We start from the raw sequence: 21,634 nt of genomic DNA, 5'->3' as shown, positions 1-21,634 counted from the left end.
TTGGGCAAGTCACTCAACCCTATTGCCTTGAAAAGTCAAAAAATAAAATTCCCCCAAACTTAAGTATTTCGGCTTTTGGAACACAAGCTAAGAAATATGCTGTCCCCACCCTTCAGAATGTCAACTCCTCTAGGGAAGGGAGGCCTCATGTTTGGTTTTTCCTCTCTTGGATGGGGCATAGTAATAGGCTGGCACTTCAGGAGCTTGCTGACTAGGTATAATAATAAAAATGGTGATAATCAATATTGGCATCAATATTAGAATTTGCGTTAAGCGCTTTGCAATGATTTAAAAGTTTCTTAGATGGGTTAAGCAGAGCAGGACAAGCATGAGTAAGTGGATACCGGGAGGCCTGGGTCGGGAGCTCTGGGTTCAAGATTCCAGAGCACAGAGAGGGGGCGGGGCCTGGGAGGGCGTGGCTGCGGCTCCAATTCGTCGCCTCGCGGAGCACGCGGCCCCACCCCTGGAGGACCCGCCTCCCGGTGACGTCAGGCCGCTCCTAACTCCTGATTGGCTGCTCCCGCCGTCCGTCTGCCCGAGCGGCAAACCCACCTCCCTCCTCCCCGTGCCTGCCGGCCTGACTCCTCCGGGCGCGCCGGGATCGGCTCGAGACCCCTCCAGGCTGGGTGGCAAGCCCGCGGGCCCCGCTGAGGCAGGCGCGCCTCTCCGCAGGGACGTCCAGGACTCCGAGGTACGCTGCCGCTGGGCGCTAGCCCCCTCGCCGCCTTCCCGCCCCGCCGCGGAGCTCCTCCGCCGCCGCCTATCTCGGGTTTGCGGCGTGAAGCGTGCTCGCCAAATCCCGTCTCTAGGTATCGCGAGAACGGGGTGGGCACGTGACTTCCGGGCCCGCTGGTCTCCTGGGAAACGCTTCCTTGTTTACCTCCCTCCCAGACACGTGTTTCCGAGTCACGTGACTACCAGGCCTTCGATTCCCCCCCCCTTGGCGGGACTTCATCCCACACTTAGGCATCCAGAGCAATAGTTATAAACTGTTGGGGGAAATGGTTTTTATTTCATTTGGGACTTAATTTGCAGAGATGGTGGAGTGGTTTGCCATTTCCTTCTCCTTAGTTGAGGAAACTGAGGCAAAACAGGACTATGAGGGCTGAGCTCCCTGTAGCTCATGGCCCCCAGCCCCGTCTGCCCTCTAAAGCCTTCACTTCGCTTGAAAGCCTTTATTAATCGACCCCTTGCACAAGGCCACATCTGCCTCTGCCCTGTCTGCCCCTCCCTCGTACCTGCAGCCTCCCCACTCATTTCCTGGCTTCCTTCAGCTCAATCTTTATCTTCCTGCTCCTCTCAGAGATGACCTTCATTTATCCCATGTGTATATTTACCAAATTATTTTCATATTGTCTCCCATCCTAGATAATGCTCTTTTTTAAAAAAAGATTTTATTTATTTTTTGAGTTTTACAATTTTCCCCCAATTTTACTTCCCTCCCCCCACCCCCACAGAAGGCAATTTGCCAGTCTTGACATTGTTTCCATGGGATACATTGATCCAAATTGAGTGTGATGAGAGAGAAATCATATCCTTAAGGAAGAAACATAAAGTATAAGAGATAGCAAGATCAGACATTAAGCTATCAGTTTTTTTTCCGTAAATTCAAGGTAATAGTTCTTGGTCTTTGTTCAAACTCCACAGTTCTTTCTCTGGACACCGATGGTATTCTTCATTGCAGACAGTTCCAAATTTCCCCGTAATTGTTGCACTGATGGAATAAGTGAGTCCATCAAGGTTGATCATCACCCCCATGTTGCTGTTAGGCTGTATAATGTTTTTCTGGTTCTGTATCAGTTGATGCAAATCCCTCCAGGCTTCCCTGAATTCCCATCCCTCCTGGTTTCTAATAGAACAATAGTGTTCCATGACATACATATACCACAGTTTGCTAAGCCATTCCCCAATTGAAGTACATTTACTTGATTTCCAATTCTTTACCACCACAAACAGGGCTGCTGTGAATATCTTTTTTTTTAGGTTTTTTTCAAGGCAAATGGGGTGAAATGGCTTGCCCAAGGCCATATGGCTAGGTAATTATTAAGTGTGTGAGGCTGGATTTGAACTCAAGTACTCCTGACTCCAGGGCCAGTGCTCTATTGCCACCTAGCCACCCCAAATATCTTTTTTTTTTTTTAACAAAGATTCCATATTTTGCCTTTTCATCAGTATTTGTAAGTGCTTGTTGAAACTGGAGGATTTGTAAGCTGTCCAAAATTTTGTTCTATATCTTGGATATTTGCTGGAGCAACAGAAGTTTTAGATCCCTTAAGCAATTTGAAGGAGTTACTTGAAAGGTGAGACAACTGAGCGTGCTTCAGGGAAATCCCATTGGAGGGCCAGTTAGGAGGCCATTGCAGTAAACCAGGTGATAAGGACTGAAAGAGTAGCAAGGTGGTGTAGTAGATAGAACACTGACCTTGGAGTCAGGAGGAGGGGATTTTGAATCTGGCCTCAGACACTTGACACCTCACTAGTTGTGTGACCTTGGGCAAGTCACTTAACCCTGATTGTTTCTCATCCAGGGCCAGTTCCAATCGTCCTGATTCATACCTGGCCATTGGACCCTAATGGTTCTGGCAAAAAGAAAGTGAGACTGGTGACTTAGCACAACACCCCATCACTAAAGTGCTTGTCATGGCTTCTCCCCAATGTCATGGCCTTGTCCAAAAATGAAGGACAAACATCACCATCATCAAAGGCTGAAAGCTTGTAACAGGATGATGGCCAATACAGATTGGATATGTGAATGAACATTGGATGTGTGAATGAACAAAAGTTAGGAAACTGAAATATGAAAACATTGTCAATGAGCATTTACTAAATATCTTCTCCTTGCTTGACTGATAAGTGTCAGCTAATGAAGTCCGGGGGCTAGCAAGGAAGGCCAAAGGCAAGCCCTGCCTTAATGGAGCTTTCATTCAAAGAGCAGTCTACTCACATAGTAGAGTGATGGGGGGACAGAGGACTCTTTGGCCTATAAAATTTCAGGGATGTCAATTGTTTTTGTTGTGCCTGACTCTTCAGGGGCCCATTTGGGATTTTCTTGGCAGTGATTATGGAGGCGTTTGCCATTTCCTTCTCTAGGAAACTGGAGGTTAAATGACTTGCTCAAGGTCACACAACTAGTAATGTTTAAGGCTAGATTAGAGCTTCTATCTTCTTGACTCCAAGTTCAACACTGTATTCCCTGAGCCACCCAACAGGTGACTGGGGATAGTTTTGTGTGTTAAGAAATGTACTTGTGAGGGAAACCTGGGAATGTCTGACACATACTCCAGATTCTGGGAAAGCAGATATCAAAGGGGTCACATAAAGAATAGTTAGGAGGATAGAAGAATTCAGTCCAGGAGGGACAGGAGATCTCAAGAAAGAAATTTTGAAGACACAAAGGGAAATAGTTGCAATGAAGAGAAAAAATGAGATTTGTTTGAAAAGACTGGTGTGTAAGCACAGGGAATTAAGTTAAAAAATGTTGATATATATATGTGTATATATATATATATATATCAATATAGTATAATCTTATTGTAATAAAAATAAACACACATATTTATCTACATTTCCTTTATTCTCCTAGAGAGCCATCCCTTATAACAAAGAATAAAAAAGAGGAAAGAAAAACAGTTCAATGAAACTAACCACTATAGTAAAAAAGTCTGATATTATATGTAAATGGTTTATACCCATAGTCTCCCATTTGTTTTAAAAAAAAGAGAGACATTTTCCCAGTATCTTAATTTTTTCCTTTTGGTTCTAAACTGGGTCATTATAAATTCACAACACTGATTTCTTTTCATTTGCTTTATTACTCTCATTGAGTGGTCTACCTGCTCCTGCTTATTTCAGTTTTCATCAGTTGCAAATATTTGCATATGAGTTTTCTCATGCATCTCTGTATCTATCATATTCGTTGTTTCTTTGAATACAGTAATTTTCCACTATCTTACTATGTCACAACTTGTTCAGCCATTCTTCTATTAATGGGCTTATATGTTAGTTCTTTGCTATGACAAAAATTGTTTCCATAAATATTTTAATGTGGAAGGATTCTTTCCTTCTTTGTCTGTATTTCATATTCCCCTGTGTCTTGGGATATATGCCTAGTAAGGAAATCTTTGAGTCAAACATTTTATTCATTTTCTTTGCAAATTCCAAATTGCTTTCTGTAATGTTTAATCAATTCTTTGCTTGACTAACTGCGCATGAGTGTACCTATCTTTCCATAGTCCTAACATAGTTCTCTATTTTGCCAATTTGTTGAGTGTTAGATGAAACCCCAGAAGTTTGGGGAACTTGCATCTCTCTTATTATAAGTAGTTTGGAACATTCTTTCATTTGATTCTTAATATTTGTAGTTATTTTTGAGTATTGTTCATTTCTTTTTTTTTTTTTGACCCCTTATTTATTGGGGAATGACTTTTGGCCTTATGTAGTTATGTTAGTTGCAAATGTATCTTGGATTTTAGGCTCTTATCAGAGATATTTTATCTAAAGTCCCCCCCCCCAGTTGTTAGTGCCCCTTTTTTTTAGTTTCATTAATTTGTTCATGGTAAAGCTTTTGTATTTCATGTGATTGAAGTTGTCCATTTTATCTTTTAGAATTGCCCCTATTCTTTGTTTGGTTAGAAAATTACCTCTGGCTACAGCTATGAAAAATAAACAATCTGGTTCTCTTTTGACTTTCTTTTTATTTGATCTTTAATATTCAGGCCACATATGCAACTTAGAGGGCAGCTAGGCAGAGCTGGACCAGAGTTCTGGACCTGGAGTCAGAAAGATTCATCTTCCTGATTTCAGGATGACCTTGGAGACATACTAGCTGTGTGATCCTGCACAAGTCACTTAACCCTGTTTGCCTCAGTTTCCTCATCTGTAAAATGAGCTGGAGGAGCAAATAGCAAAGCACTCCAAGATCTTTGATAGGAAAACTCCAAATATGGAGTCATGAACAATTGGACATGACCGAAATGACTGAACAATAATAACATGCAACTTAGATTTTAAAAATAAGTATATATGGCAGGAATATTATCCTAAGCCTCTACTCTACGTAGACTAGCTTAGTTCTTCTTAAAAAATATTGAAACAGCTCTCAAGATTTAATTGGCTCAAACACCTAAAACTTTGGAATGTAGACAGAGACTTCTTCTGCTGAGGGGGTTGAATACAAAAGAAGTGAGGCCATGGCAAGTCACTTCCTAAGTCCCATTGAGTTAATGCCATATCCTTGCTGAATCTCCATTTACTTCCAGGACCACTTAACTACCCTTTATTAACTTACTGGTCTAGCATCATGAGTCAGGTCTGGCCTGTTACAAGATTGAAGTGAGGACAGGTAACAGAGGATGACTACAAGAGCACATCATTTTCTTATCTATATACATAGCATCAGGAATGATAATGTTCAGAATGAGCAGAGGCTGGGGAGCCACCCTAAGGATGGCCAAAACTTTATTTTTTATATTTTTAAGCTCTTTTGGAGAAAAAGTAGATTCAGAGAAGGAACTAAGACTTGTTTAGTGTGAACGGATCAATGGTGACTGACCACAGCTTACTTTTAGTTTTCTCTTCATACTGGAGATTGAAAAAAATGACTAATAAGCAGTTGATAGTCCACATAACAAACATAAATAAGGAGAGAGAAAACAACTAATTGCTCCTTATGATTTTGAATCACTTGACTCTGATGGACCATACCCTTGAGGCCTAAAAGAACTGTCATAAGTGAATGCTGGGTGACTCTCAGTGATATTTGAAAGATCATGGAAAAAGAGAAAGGAACCATGGACCTGGAGGACAAATGTCCTGATTTTCAAAAAAAGGGAAGAGAGAAGAGTCATTGAATTTGACTAATGTTCCTGAAAAAATTCTTATCATTAAAGAGAAAGTTGTTGGACATCTTGAAAGAGTGATGATTCAAAAGTGCCAGAGATAGTTTCATCATGAGCTGGTCATGTCAAACCAAGCTCCTTTCCTTTTTTTTTTTGTCTGGATTAATACATTAGTAGGTGAGGGTAATGTTGTAGATTTAATTTACTAAGACTTTAGTAAAGCTTTGGATAAAATGTTTAAAAATGTGGTAGAGGAGACAAATTGTTGAATGGCTGAAGTCCAGATGTGGTTATTACTGGATTGATGTTGATATGGTGGGAGACCTCCAGTGGAGAACCCCAGGGGTCTCTGCTTGGTTCTGTGCTGCATAACACTTTTATCATCCCTTTGGATAAGGACACAGATGAAAAACTCATCTAATTTTTGGATGACCCAATACTAGAAGGGATGGTTATCACCTGAGGAGCTATCAGGAGCTATCAAAGGAGCCAAAAGGGTTCTGCTAGGCTCCAACCTGGGCCTGAATCTCATCATATGAAATTCAGTAGAAGTATATGTAAAGTCTTAAACTTGGGTTAAAACAAATTCAATGTCACAAGTGAAATATAAGGGGAGATATGGCTAGACAAAGATCTGGGGTTTCTAGTGGATGACCAGCCCAGTATGAACCAGTGTTGTGCTGTGGCAGCTAAAAAGGCAACTACAATGTTGGGTTGCATCGGGAAGTAGAGTTTCCAGGAATAAGGAGGTGATAGTGCTGCTGTACTCTGCTCGCCTCAGATCTCATTGGTAATATTGTGTTCAAGTTGGGTTATCACAGATTAGGAGGGATATTGTGGAAGGTTTCCAGAGGAGAGCAGCTAGGATGGAGACGAGCCTTGTCATCTCAGGTCTGGTTGAAGGAATGGGGGATGTTGAGCCGGACAGAAGACTCGAGGAGAACTTGATTCTAAATTTATAGATTGTATAATTTTAAATAAGGTGAAATCATATGTATTGCCATATGTTGAAACAGAAAGACTGACTTTAATAGAAGTGCTAAATTGAATTTAAACCAACAATCAAATCATTAATAAATTATTTCTGAACTACTTCTCTAGCAGATCTTAACATTAACAATGAAACAAATTTTAAAACTCTCTTCTTTCTTACAGCATATACTTTTTTTAATTTGTCCAAAATGGTTTTAAAGAAGAAAAAAGATATCCAGGTTGCTGCATTGATTGTTGGTCACCAGGAACTTGAAACATTGAGATGTGAGTGTTTTCATGATTAATGATTGTTCGACGTATTTTTGTCTTAGTTTGTAAGTATTTTTTAATATGTGTAAAGAATCTATAGAAAGTGTTTCAAACATGGGTATTCTGAGTAAAGATGCCTCTTGGTATAATGGAAAGACCACTGGCTTTGCAAATAAACCATCTGTGTGTTTCTTTATTCCCCTGAGCCTCAGTTTCTCCACATGTAATATGTTAATTGTGTCACTGACTTCATAGATTGTTTTGGAAGAAAAACGTTTCCTAAATTTCTAAGTGCTATATAAATGTGAATTATTATTGTGTTGAATTGTATTGTTCTATTCTTTTTCTCCATATGTTATTGACAGATGGACTTTGCCCTCAAATATTGTATGCAGATTATTAAGGCCTACATTTTTAGTTTATAAATATTCAGTTCTTTAAAATGTAAATTAGGAACACAATTTGTTGAAGTCATAGGAAAAAATCTTTTCTATATTATTTAGCATTTGCAGATGCTGAAGGGGAAAATCTTGCTTCCTTGTTGTTACGCTGTGTACAACTGACTGATGGACTAGTCCAGATCCATTGTATCAAACAGGTAAGGCTGAACTGGCATCCAGGGTTGCTCCTCTTAGAATATCACATCATATGATTTAAAAAAAATTAACCTCTTTGGTTCACAAGCTTCTAATTTTTTTGAATTTAATTTTTCTAATTACATACAAAGGGAATTTTCAACATTCATCCATTTTCAGGTTTATGAGTTCCACATTTTTGTACCACTCTCCCTTCTCCTCCCTCCCCATGGCAGCAAACAATGTGGTAAAAGTTGTATATGTAAAATTGTGTTTAACATATTTTCATATTAGTCATGTTGTGAAAGAGGAATTTTAACTAAGGGGAAAAAATATTGAGAAAGAAGGAAAAAAAAGAAAATTTTAAAAACATGAACTTAGTATGTTTTGTTCTGCCTTCAGACTCCATTTTGTTTGTGGTTTGTGGATGTCATTTTCCATGACAAGCTTCTAAGGGTGGTCTTTGATCATTGTAGTGTTGAGAGGAGCTGCATCTATCATAATTGCTCCATCTCACAAAGTTCACAATCTTCTACAGCCATTGTGTATTCCTTAGTACACTATGTACTTAGTTTATTAGTACACTTTAGCCACTGTGGAACTTTTCTGAACACCAGGGTCCTTTCAGTTGTTGCTTCATTAATTTCCTAAATGATAAGAGATAGATATTATATTTATAGTTCAACTGAAGATGGACCTATAAATGAGAGAGGATAATTAGACTGCTTCTCAGAATTTTGGAGAAATGCCATTTTTTTTTGAATTGGGGAAAAACCAATTTGAATTATCATTCTCTTGATATGCTGTTTCAAAGAATTGTATTTTATATTATTTAAGATATTAAGCTTAACATCTTATTTGTGTCTCTAAGCTTTTATCATTTGAATTTAAATGTGAGAAATGATTATTAATAATCAATATCTTGGGAAGATTCAGGGCTTTCTCCTTCTTTCAAATTCTTGATTTTAAAAAGTTTAGTCTCTTGAAGGACATTACTGATAATGAGATTGGATGAACCCTCCCTAAACTTGGGCAGACTCTATCCAGCCTTACAAGGATTTTAATCTAAGGTGAACAAGCCCATTGTGTTCTGCTGAATCTTGGATGGAGACAGATCCTTTTGTCTAGATAGCCAAAGGCTGCATGTGGTCTGATAAAAGAGATATTTTTGACATAATATCACTTTCAGCCCCTCATTGAACATCTAGTCTTCTAGTGTCCCACCATGATTGTCTCTGCTGTAAGAGAGATGACCAAGTAACTATCCTTTTATTAATAAATGTGCTGGCCTTATTAATAAAATGATTAAAAACTCAGAAACTTTGTCTCTTGAATCTTTTTCATTGTCACAATAATGTATTTTGATGTTTCTGGTTTAAGTGAAATGTTTTCATCTTGTGGGTGTTAACAGAAATTTATTTTTTAAAGGAAAAAAATTGATGTTTTCTAAGGTCCCATCTTTCCAGTTCTAAATCTTATAATCCCACGATCGTATTATATTCTAGCACCATACAGGTGTTTTACTCAGCATTCTTAATGGAAGGGAAACTATTTAATACCTGTAATTTCTGTTATTTCAAAATTTCTCATTATGATAAATTAGATTATTTTACTTGGTCTTGATTTTTTTCTCTTTCTTTCAGATTGTGCCTTTGCTGGAGAAAATAGATGGGAATCAGGCATGTGATCCTATGTTTCAGAGTTGCTTGGATATTTTAGCAAATATTTATTTTTCTGTGGGCTCAAAGAACCCTTTGAAGAAAGTGTTGGCAAGGTAAAAAAAACAGAGACTAATAATAGTGGAAAAACCTAAAAAAGAACAATTAATCTGATATTTAAAAGTAATTTATTGGCTAGATAAAATGAAACTAAATTACTAATTCTACTTACATTTCATGTGCTGGTTTTGGGGACTTTTCAAACCTATGGCCAAGTGTTTGTAAGGCTATGTTGTGCTGCATTGATCTTTCAGGGGTTCTGGCTAGGAAACCTCCAAAAGGCAGTGGAAACACCCATAGCATTAGTGATTCTCAGCACCATCAATGTGTTTGCTTTCTGAGCTTAGACCTTGCAACATTTTGATACTTCCTATGGAAATTCCTTTTGGAGCTAGACATTTTCCAGAATCAGCAAGGAAGTTAAGTTAGAGGTTTGAGATCTGTTCTTTGTCTGTGGAATCCTATTTATTATATGCTCTCACCTATCATTCTCCCCAAAATGGTGGGAGCCTTTGGATCTTGGAATATATCTATACTGGATCAAGAAAAAGACAACTAATATCACTCCATTTTCCTTTTTTCCCCCTAAGTGTGGTTTGATTTTAATTGTCTGAACTAAAGCATACTTAGGCTAATTGGTCCAGGACTGAAAATGATGGTTTATTTAACCCAATATGGATATGGTGGCATTATGAGTCTCACTTAGGTGACTATAAGGACTGGACCTTGGGAAAATGATAAAGTAGGTAAAGTTTCTATTCTAACTTCTCAGCTTGCTCTGGGTCCTTTCTCTTCTTTTTTTTTTTCAGTGTCTTCTACTGGAGTACAATATTACTTGTCTCCATTCTATCAACAGAAAAATTTTAGACTTCTTAGAAATTATTTGTTTTGTAAAAATAGTATCTCAGGGCAAGTAAATGTAAGGTGGAGGTAGGGAAATTTTTTCTACCAGTGGCCATTTGGATATTTATAACATCATTTGCAGGTCAAACATTTAATTCACCCCTAAAAAGTTCTTTTGAATTTTGAGTCCTACCTATCATTACCTTGGCAATGCCAGACCAATACAGCCCACAGGCCAGAGGTTCCCTGCCCTTGATCTAAGGAATGGCCCTCTAAAAATTGAATTTTAGATATCAGTAATACTTGGGTAGGGATAACATTGTGGGGGTGGGGATACCCTTTTCCCTGACTCTCAAATTACATTAGAGACATGTCACTGTATGACTAAATCCATGTAGATTATCTCTACAGAATTTTCCATTTCTGTATAATTTCCCTCCAGTCCATAAGCATTTATAGGTACCTACTTGGTGTCTACAATTTTAGGCAATACAAAGTCAAAAGGGAAATAATTTCTACCCACAGGGAGCTTGTCTGCTACATACGTGTGTGTGTGTGTGTGTGTGTGTGTGTGTGTGTATGAATATGTGTGCATATACACACATATATTTGAATAGATGTATTTTAAAAATGCATTTTAAATTTGAATAGATGCCTATTAAAATGTATTTAAAATATCTGTAAAATGAGCCTAAGATAGTTAGGGGAGGGGTGGGACCCGAAAGAGCCTTGTGCAGAAAGTCCTGCTTGAGTTGAATCTTGAAGTAAAGCAGGTTTTCTAGAAGGTAGAGATGAGGAGAGAACATTCCAGGCACAGGACCCTGGGACCCTCAAGTTCAGAGGTGTGGAGCAGGTCGATTGAGTATTGCATATGAAGAACATGCAGGCTAATATGACTGGACTAACTAAAGAGCTCCTGGAGGAGATTGACATGTAAGGTTGGAAAAGGAGGAAAGGGCCAGGTTGTGAGGAGCTTTAAACAAGTTATGGAGTCTGTCTTTCATCCTAGAAGAAATGGAGTTCATTGAGAGGTGGAGGTGGAGGTAATGTGGTCAACCCAGTCATACACATTCCAGTTTAAAAGACTCATCTGGTCCTTGGTTTTTAGACTCTGCTTTTTCTTTTTTTCTTTTCTAGTTCACTAAATGGACTTCCTGAACCATTTTTCGCTGATGCTGTACGCAGCTTCACCTGTTGTCTTCAAGAAGAACTGAAAAGTTCAAACCTGTATTCTTATCGGAAAGTAATCGACAATCTTGCCTCCTGTATGGAGAACTTTAACCTGGGTAAGAGGGCGTTCGGTATGTTCGTATTCTGCTACCAGCTTCAGCTACGTTCTTAATTTGTATCCTAAAACTCACTGTGGAAATTTAAAACTATGCTAATATTAGTTTTTGGGGTTTTTTTTCCTACAGGTAGGACGATTGTTATGAACCTGTTTAAAGAGGGTAAGAATCAATTACTGAGTTTTTAATAGCGATAAAAATAAATTATAAAAATATAAAAAATAAATTGATTAAATTAGGAAGAAGAAGGGGAATGGATACCCTAGGGGACTCCTTTTATTCCTTTCTGAAAACTGTATACTTTGAGATAAAAACCAAGTTGTGCAAATGTAGGTAGAATATAATGTTTTTAATATACTAAAATTGATATCTTAGTCCAGGACTGTCCAAAATGTGGTCTGCAGGTGGGCAGTCCGCAGTGTGATTTTTATGGGTTTACTAAATGTTTTAGTAAACAAAACTGAGCTACTGCAGAGCACTCATTAAAATCAAATATATACCATTTATTGTTTCAATAAAAACTTTTAAAAGATTTGGGCAGGCAGTAGATAGAGCACCAGCCCTGGAGTCAGGAATACCTGAGTTCAAATCCAGCCTCAGACATTTAATAATTACCTAACTGTGTGGCCTTGGGCAAGCCACTTAACCCTATTGCCTTGCAACCCCATTGCTTTGCAAAAAAGCCTAAAAACAAGCAAACAAACAACAACAAAAAAAGATTGGGCAGCCCTGCCTTAATCAATAGATTTGTTTTTGTAATTTGTTTTTCAGGTTTTTTTAATCTTATCATTGGGAAGAATGGATAATGCTGTTCTTTAATTACATGTTTTTTGTTTCAGTTCTTCAGTTTCTGCAGAAGGTTCTAATAGAAATCCCAGAAGAAAATAGGTAAAATAGATTGTGTGTGGGGGTGTGTATGTGTGCATGTGTATGTGTCTTTGTATACATATAGGTGGTGTATGAAAGAGAAAAAGAGATAGATACATACACACAAACACACACACACATGTACACATGCATAAAAAGAGGCAGAAACAGGAGCAGAGACAATCTTCCACTATGGCATATTTTTCAATATTAAATAATATAATTATATAACCTACATTTTCCCACAATTTTTCATCCCATCAACGTTTATTAAGGCTCTACTGTGGAGCAGGCAGTTTACTCAGTATTTGGGATGTAAAAGCAGTAATAGGTCCCATCCCACTAGTCTCAGTTGCTTATTGAGAGTGACAGGAAGGGTTGGGCCCTTCTGACTGGTCTTTTATTTTCATTTATGCCAACTAAAGAGGTAAAGCACTTTTTGCCACCCTGAGGTGACTCTCAGAGTTGACATTTTGCCACATGTGGGGCATCCTCTTTCTCTGGGAAGATATAATAATGATGATGATGATGATGATGATGATGATGATGATGATGATGATGATGATGATAACTTAACATCCATGTAGCACATTATATCCCAGCCCTATTCTAAGTGATTTATAATTACTCATTCACTTGATCTAAATACGATTATTTCTAGAGGGAATGATTGTACCACTTGGTAGTTTGTTTCCTAGGATTTTTTATTTGTAGTTAAATACAATTTTTCAATTTGCAACAGAGTTTACTTTTAATTCATGAAAATGCCACAAAAAATATCTCTTTATGAGAAGAAAAGTTATTGTAAATAATCTGGAAAAATTCTGGTAGATTGAAGTTAGAACTACTCTGGTTTGGTAGCAAGTTCTTTTTGGTTTATGTTAATTGACTAAAACATTCAAAAACAGACTTTTCAAGGAGGACCAAGGCATTGCTAAGCTGTGCCTATCAAGGCAGATGATAAAGAAGGGTACATCCCTTTTTTTTCCAGGGAAAGTAGTTGGCACTTCTGAGGAGAGAGATAGTTGGGAGGGAATGAAGAAAGAAGGAATTGGTCACTCTGATGCTAAAAAATAAAGATTTCCCAGGGCATAGAAATGTACACTCATATATACATGAATATACACATATACTTATACAGACATACACTTACTTTCTTTACCATCTATTGTACTTTCCTGACATAACCTTTCCTTTTGCTAGTCAGTAAACATTTATGAAGTGGCTCCTCTTTGTTACTCAATCTAAGTGATACAAATACAAATAAATTCAGTCCCTACCCTCAAGGAGTTCACAAACTAATTAATATTTAACTAGATTTTACCCGAATTTAAATAGAAAGGGTGATGCTACCCCTTCAATGTGATTTGTTTTTCAGATTTTTTTAATCTTATCTTGTGGAAGATCATGCAGATGATGGGCAGAACTTCTAAAATAAGACATGAATTTGTGATTTTCTTAGTCAGTAAGTGGTAATAAGCAGTAGTAGGATTTATCATTGGACTCACATCCCCATGAGGATATTGTTGGTTGGTACATGGTTATGTGATTTTGTTAGGGGTTTGTGCAAGAAGCCATGAGTCTTTGATTCATAGAGTAAGTAGAAAATAAGCAAATCAGTGCATAGCTAATGTTAACATGAACATTTTTTATTTAGAAGAAATTGTCTTCCTATAGACAAAAAGATATGACTATATTTTCATTTTGTCAGTGTGTGAGTGCTTTTCTTACCAAGGGGAAAAAAGGGAAACTTTTATTTAATTTTTCTTTGTGGTGTTGCTTTTCTTCACCTTTAGGAAGTTTATTGGAAACCATATTGCTCAAACAGAGTTGATGCACAACTTGCTGTTAACCATTAGATTCTCTGTGATGCTAGTACAGAAAGTACAAGAAATCGGTCAGGGAGGGCTTTGGAAGATGCCCAACTCTCCAGTTTGGCAGAGCATGTGTGACCTTCTGAGCATTTTCTCCAAGTTCCTAAGGAATAGTAAGTACAACAATAGAGGATGACTATAATTACATGCTAATCATATTGTCTCCAACACTTTGTTGAAATAGGTGATTAATTATTTTAAAGAGGGAAAGTATGATTCTTTGCCATATGTACTGTTTTCTTTCAAAATGTACCAATTGAGAAGTGGTAATTTGCAGACACTGCAACTTAGTGGCCAGAGAACTGACCTTAGAGCTTGGAAAAACTGGTTTTGGGGCCCCCGCTGTCACATTCTGGCTGTGTGACTGGATAGATCGCTTAATCTCTCAGAAGTGCCAAGCCCCTGGCTCCTAGGCACTAGAGACCAACAAACCTCCAGAGATCAACCTATAATTGAAAATGTTTAACAAAACAAATAAAAATTCAAGACAAAATAGATAATATGAATTTGTGGTTTTTTAAGTCAGTAAGTGGTCATAAGCAGTAAACACTTAGAAAACTCTTCTAGGCTCTGGATGGCAGAGAAGATGCTGCTGCTCTCATAGAGGCAGGTTCTCCATTAGGAAGTTTCCTCTACTAGTGAAATCACAAGTGTAGTTCCTATAGTTCCTAGAGTTTCTGAACTGGCAAAATAGCTTACCTACATTTTCTTGCTGTAGTATGGAGCAAAATTGATAATAAAGGAATTCTATATGAAGACTTTTTATATTTTTTCATCAGTGTTTTCTTTTTACCAAATAGATGACCTCTTACAGAATATTCAGAGTACATCTGGGTTAGCTGTTATTCTACTCATTAAGACTATGTGTGATACAACTGAAATGATACCTGATTTGGTAAGTCAATCTTTCTTTAAGTTTTACCAGTTAAATATTGTTAAATGTAATATATTTTGTATAGATGTTATTTAAAGTTTTATTATACCAAATTTCTTATGGTGTTATATATATTCATTTATAGTCTTAAGAGTAAGTAGAAATTAAGATTTCCTCAGCATAGTAGTAATTTATCTATGCCTCTGTGCTAAATATTGAGGATTAACCTGCATAACCCCAATTGTTTTTTCAACATTGTGTTTGTTAAAGGCAAGGCATATGTTATTGTGTTTTTGAAATAAATCTTTTTGTTTGCTTCCAAAATATTTTATCTACCTTAATAGACTCAACATTTCCTTTCAAAAGAAAGCATTTGAATTCAAGACAATTTGGATATTTCATTTGGGACCTTACTTGAATATTTTTCTGTATCTGTGAGCCTACTGATGTAGGTACCTCATTTTCTGATAATCTCTCTGTTCTGCAGAATTCCTTATTGGTAATATGTTGAAGGTTACTCACACCCCCTGTGCTCCTCTCCATTTCCTTTTGGGGTATAAACTATGAATATTGACATTTAAAAGATATCCCTTTGTTTTAGGGAGATGTTTGAGATCATTAAAAGCATTGGGCAGCTTCCCAAAGATAATTCGGCTTCCTCTTCTATTCAATTAAAGGTTCAGTTCAAATCCTTTCCCACTGTCTTTATAAGACACATGCATTGATGGTGTATGGTGTTTTTTTTATAACCAAATACTTATGACATAACCTAGACAAAATAATAGAATATAATGTCTCATCATGATCGTTATTTATGATTAAAGCAAAAAATAGCATTTGATTTGGCAAAGGAAAACATTGCCTTAAAGACTTTCCTTTAGTTAGGTATCTTCTGTCATGCAAGATTCTTTGAAATAAAAAGATCCTCTGATTATTAATATCAAGTAGGTAAACAAAACCCAAAACAAAACAAGGGCATGTATGATCTGCAAAATATTTATCATCAGCATGGAGGATCTACAGAACAAAGTTTAGATGCATGAGGGGAGGCACTTATAGGTAGTGAGGAACCCCTTTTTGCAGATGATGGGCAGAACTTCTAAAATAAGACATGTAGTCCTCCAAAAGAGTTTGATTTACTTAATTAGTGCTTGTAATAGCTTCCATTTAATTTTTTTTCAATATAAATGGCATGTAATAGCGAATAGAATGTTGGGGAAAGGTTTGGGTTCAAATCCTGTTCCGATATTTCTTAGCAGTATGCCCCTGGGCAAGTCACTTAATATATGTTCCAGTCATATTTTTTAAGTCATAGATGAATTGTGAACTGAGTTATTGGACAGAGCTCCCACATTCTTACTGATGTTTCTAATTGTTGCTGTGGTGTTGTTGGGATTCTGAATTTTTAAAATTTCTGTTAGAAAGTACTTATTCAGAATTGTTTGAATTTACATAAAATTGCATTTTATAGATTTCAGTATATATATTCAATTTTAGTATGTAACTGATGTCTATAAATTTCTATGAATGGTCAATATATAATCTGCTTTGAACAGATCTTTTAGTCATCCTTGGATTCACATATGGGGAATGATGTACACCTGCCTGCAGGTGGCACTGTGCTGTTGTGTATTTGAAAACCAACATGACTCCTGCCCTCTAGCAGTGTAATATTTTTAAAAGAAAAATCCTGTAAAAGTTTTCATTACTGTTCTGCTTTATTCTTATGTTTTGCTTCATTCTTTGTGGATTGTTTTTAGGCAATACTGTTTTGATGACTTTTTTTGTGAAGAATCTTTTGGTGATTTGTATGTTAATTTACTTTAACTTTTTCCAGGTGAATCAGTTGATTCTTCATTCAGTGGGAAGTTCCCAGGTGCCCGAGTGGTTTATGACCGGCTGTGGGAGCCTGTTTGTGGGGGACATCCCTGGGTCAGCCCTGCTCTTCCTGTGTCAAGGTGCATTGGCTATGTTAGACTGGAAGAATGGAAGAATGGGTCACAGAGGAGAGAAGCTCCTTCTGGATATTGCCAGCGTTTTGTTCCCCCTGAGTCTTCAGTGAGTTCAGTTTTTGTCTGTACCTTCTTTTTAATTGCAAAAATAACTTTGGCCATGATTAGAAGTAGTTAGAAAATGAAAACTGAACAGACTGGTTTCGTAAAAAAGGATCGTCACAGGATGAAATTAAGGCATTTGGAAGATTTGATGTAGGTTTTTGATGACTCAAATACTCAGGTGCAACTGCTGTTTCCATTGATGGAAATGTACCCAGCAATGATGATGCAGGTGGCAACCCACCCATGCCTCTCATATGACTATTCCATATCTCCTCCAAGGTACCATAGAGGCTCTCCCCTCCTTTCTCCTGATGTAGAATATTACTCTACCCTTGTGCCTCTTTTTAAATCATTTCTTTGAGGATGTCCTTTTCTCTATTTCTTCTTGAGAGTTCCTGGTTTATTGCATACATATATATATATATATATATATATCAGCCTGTATATACTCGCCATATGCATCTACCTTTCTCCATATCCCCTTAGTGATAATCATTTTTAATTCTTCAGAGACCGTAGATTTATATGACTTAAAATTTCATATAATAGTTTCCATAGACTATTGGTGTTAAATAGATGGATTTTTGTTTCTGGGAGATAATTAAAGAAGATGTACAGTTTTCTGAAGGCAATCTAGCCTATTCTTGCTCTCCTGTTTAATTTGGAGCTATTTTATCCATTTCAATATTTGGTCTATTGCCAAACTTGGGTTTCCTTTGTGCCTTTGAGAGTCTAGGACTGCCTCAATACCACAAGGGTCTGATTAAAATGTCTAAAATTATTTAAAATTGAGACCCCACTTCTTATGTATTTAGCTGTAAAATTATATTTTGTTTCCAGATTTAGAATTTCATGTGTTCTTTATTATTAATAAGGAAACCTTGGCAACACAATTCACAGGACTCTTTCATTTTTAGGCTTTGTTATCTTTTAGGTAGAAAGTGATCGCATGTTTAAAGTGGCAAGCTAAAGATTCAGTCTGCCATCAATCATCATAGAGATAAAATATGAATATGTGGTGTTTCAGTGCTTTTTAACTTTACCTTCTAGTTCTGTTTTAGAAGGTTTTTGGGGGAAATATATGGTTATGCTCCAGAACAAATGGCAGATTTCAATATCAGAAAGAACATTTCAAATTGCAAGTTAATTTTAAAAGTAGGGCAGATATGTAATATACTGGATAAATTACTAGACTTGGAATCAGGAAGACTCATCAGATTCTTAAGATTATGTGACCCTGGACAAGTCACTTAACCATTTTTGCCTCAGTTTCCTCATCTATAAAAAGCACTGGAAAAGGTAATGGCAAACCACTCCAGTATCTGCCAAGAAAACCCCAAATGGGGTGAAGAAGACTCAGACACAATTGAAACAACTAAACAAACAATAAAATTTTAAATGATGAAATTCTTAAGTATTAAGGAAGGAAACCTCTTTTGGACTTACTTAATTTTTCCTATGTACTATTCATAGTAATTTTATGTTGTGGTCTCATTGCATTTTTTTCTTTTGTAGTTTGTGATTCTAAATCATCATGAAAGTTTTAATAGAAATTTGGGTTTATTTAACAGTGAACTTTTATCATTAACATAACTAATTTTCCTTCAGACTCAAGGAATCAAGCCTGGAAATGTTTCTGTCTAGAATTTTGGTGATTTGGACCAGTTCAGCCTTAGATCTCCTTGAATCAGGTTCTTTGGATCTAAAGAGCAGTCTGAATGGGAATTCAGACACAGTTGGGAGACTTCTGGAGTATGTCTATACCCACTGGGAACATCCCTTGGATGCTGTGAGACACCAGACAAAAACAATATTCAAAAATCTTCTGCAGATCCACCAGTGCACTGTGGAAGGCTCTGACTGTGTCTCCGATCCTTTTTACTTAGGACTTATAGAGAGCCTATTGAAGTTGGAATGGCATGTTAAGGGAAAATACACCTGCCTTAGCTGCCTGGTAGATTGTGTGGGAATTGAAAATATTTTAGCAGTGAATAAAACAATCCCTTCTCAGATCCTGGAGGTGATGGGGGATCAATCGCTGGCCCCTTATGCAAGTGACCTCCTAGAAACCATGTTTAAGAATCACAAGAATCGTTTGAAATCCCAGGCTCTTTGTAGCCCTTGGATTGACCAGTGGCATGAGACATGGGTTTCTCCTCTCCTCCTCATACTGCGTGAAGGGAACCTGGAACAAACGACTTATATAATTGATTATTATTTGCCAAAGCTATTGAAATGCAGCCCTGAAAGCCTCAGTTACATGGTAGAGATTCTTCAGACTTCTGCTAACATTAACACAGGTAAGAAAATCTGATTCTTGTATTATGTCTCTCTGAGATGTGCGGATCTTCTCTGACTTTCCTATAAAGGGCAGCTAGCCAGTCAGGTAAAGTGTCCCAAAAAATAACTAGATCTTTCGATTATGAATGACTATGGCTTCTGTTAGATGAAATTCTTTAAATTTTTTTTTTTATTTAAGGCAATGGGGTTAAGTGACTTACCCAATGTCACACGGCTAGGCAATTGTGGTGTCTGAGGCCGCATTTGAACTCAGGTCCTCCTGACTCCAGGAGTGGTGGTCTATCCATTGGACCACCTAGCTGCCCCTAGGTGAAATTCTTTTTTTTTTTGTCTTTAGAGATTGAAGCATACTTTTTTAACTTTATTTTTTGTGAGGTCTCTCTTTTTTAGGAAAGATTTACAACATAACTGTTGTAATATTTTTCATGACCATACATTGTTAACCTATATCAGATAACTTGCTTTCTCAATGAGAGGGAGGAAGGGAGAGAATTTGGAACTCAAGGTTTTTTTTTTTTTTTCTGTTGGATATCCCCTGAACTGTATTTATTTATTTTCTTTTTTAAGTAAGATTTTTATTTATTTTGAGTTTTATAATTTTCTCCCTAATCTCACTTCCTCCCCCCACCTCCCACAGAAGACAGTCTGTTACTCTTTACATTGTTTCCATGGTATACATTGATCTAAGTTGAATGTGATGAGAGAGAAATTATATTCTTAAGGAAGAAAAATAAAGTGTAAGAGAGATAGTAAAATTGTATAATAAGATAACAGATGGTATTCTCCATTGCAGATAACCCCAAATTGTCCCTGATCGTTGCACTGATGGAATGAGCAATTCCAGTAAGGTTGATCATCACCCCCATGTTGCTTTTAGGGTGTACAATGTTTTTCTGGTTCTGCTCATCTCGTTCAGCATCAGTTCATGCAAATTCTTCCAGGTTTCCCTGAATTCCCATCACTCCTGGTTTCTAATAGAACAATAGTGTTCCATGACATACATATGCCACACTTTGTTAAGCCATTCCCCAATTGAAGGACATTTATTTAATTTCCAATTCTTTGCCACCACAAACAGAGATGCTATGAATATTTTTGTATAAGTGATGTTTTTATTCTTTTTCATAATCTCTTCAGGGTATAGACCCAGTAGTGGTATTGCAGATCAAAGGATATGCACATTTTTTTGTTGCTCTTTGGGCATAATTCCAAATTGCTCTCCAGAAAGGTTGGATGAGTTCACAGCTCCACCAACAATGTAATAGTGTCCCAGATTTCCCACATCCCTTCCAACATTGATCTTTGTCCTTTCTGGTGGTCATATTGGCCAGTCTGAGAGGTGTGAGGTGGTACCTTAGAGATACTTTAATTTGCATTTCTCTATTCTGTAAAGATTTAAAGCAATTTTTCATATGACTGTGGATTGCTTTGATTTCCTCATCTGTAAATTGCCTCTTCATATCCTTTGACCATTTGTCAATTGGGGAATGACTTTTTTTTTTTTTATAAATTTGACTCAGTTCTCTATATAGTTTAGCAATGGGACTCCATGATTTATAATAATCTTTCCCCACTTCTATTTCCATCACTAATATTTTATAATCTGTGATTTTCAAGGTCCTTATTAATTCTAAGTTCTGTGATCTTTTGACTTTGGGGGAATTTCTTATACTTGTTCTCAGTGTTGTATCAGTAAGTTTTTTTTAATGTAAAGTTAAGAAAGTTTATACTAAAAATATTTTAAAATAATTGAGGTAGAGATAGAAGTCTTAGTCTATGGGACTGGAAAGAAAGAGACAGCACCGATGGCAGATAGCCCCTTGAGAAGTTTGTAAATGATGGGAGGAAAGGACTGGAATGCCAAGTTGAAGACATGGCAAGCTCGAAGGGCAGTGTTTTTAGGATAGGGAAGACCTATTGAAAGTGTTGAAAATGTCAAAATGAGAGGGGATGATTGATGGAACAGCATCATGGGAGGAGATGGAAGCAAGGAACTCCATGGGGGACTGGAATCAAGGACAAGATGGGGGAAGCTCTTGAGAGACTTTGAGGTATACAAGAGGAGACATAAGCCCACTGAAGGGGAGCAGCTATCTTCTCAGTAAATTAGGAGACTGTCTTAGACTGACTGCAAGATAGGAAGGAGAAGTGGGAAACAAC

The 21,634-nt window shown here is 37.2% G+C and overlaps 1 protein-coding gene across 2 annotated transcripts in view; it reads left to right on the top strand.

Annotated features, from left to right (window-relative positions):
- The first annotated feature begins 575 nt into the window (after nt 1-575).
- The window catches only part of THADA (THADA armadillo repeat containing), a 433,450-nt gene continuing 412,391 nt past the window's right edge, over nt 576-21,634 (top strand). Inside the window, exons 1-11 of one of the 2 annotated variants that reach the window (XM_074204781.1) lie at nt 576-691; nt 6,993-7,094; nt 7,583-7,677; nt 9,298-9,428; nt 11,353-11,501; nt 11,631-11,663; nt 12,341-12,389; nt 14,165-14,355; nt 15,043-15,137; nt 16,954-17,174; nt 18,782-19,473. In XM_074204781.1, coding sequence (XP_074060882.1) covers nt 7,019-7,094; nt 7,583-7,677; nt 9,298-9,428; nt 11,353-11,501; nt 11,631-11,663; nt 12,341-12,389; nt 14,165-14,355; nt 15,043-15,137; nt 16,954-17,174; nt 18,782-19,473 — 1,732 coding nt within the window. In that variant the 5' untranslated portion in view covers nt 576-691; nt 6,993-7,018. The remainder of the gene's footprint in view (nt 692-6,992; nt 7,095-7,582; nt 7,678-9,297; nt 9,429-11,352; nt 11,502-11,630; nt 11,664-12,340; nt 12,390-14,164; nt 14,356-15,042; nt 15,138-16,953; nt 17,175-18,781; nt 19,474-21,634) is intronic. The other variant, XM_074204775.1, reaches the window with a different exon arrangement.

This window comes from Macrotis lagotis, chromosome 1 (genome assembly GCF_037893015.1).
Source record: "Macrotis lagotis isolate mMagLag1 chromosome 1, bilby.v1.9.chrom.fasta, whole genome shotgun sequence".
In the NCBI taxonomy this organism is placed as follows: Eukaryota; Metazoa; Chordata; class Mammalia; order Peramelemorphia; family Peramelidae; genus Macrotis; species Macrotis lagotis.
Note: the sequence above shows the minus strand (reverse complement) of the source record. Positions and strands in the feature narration are given on the sequence as shown.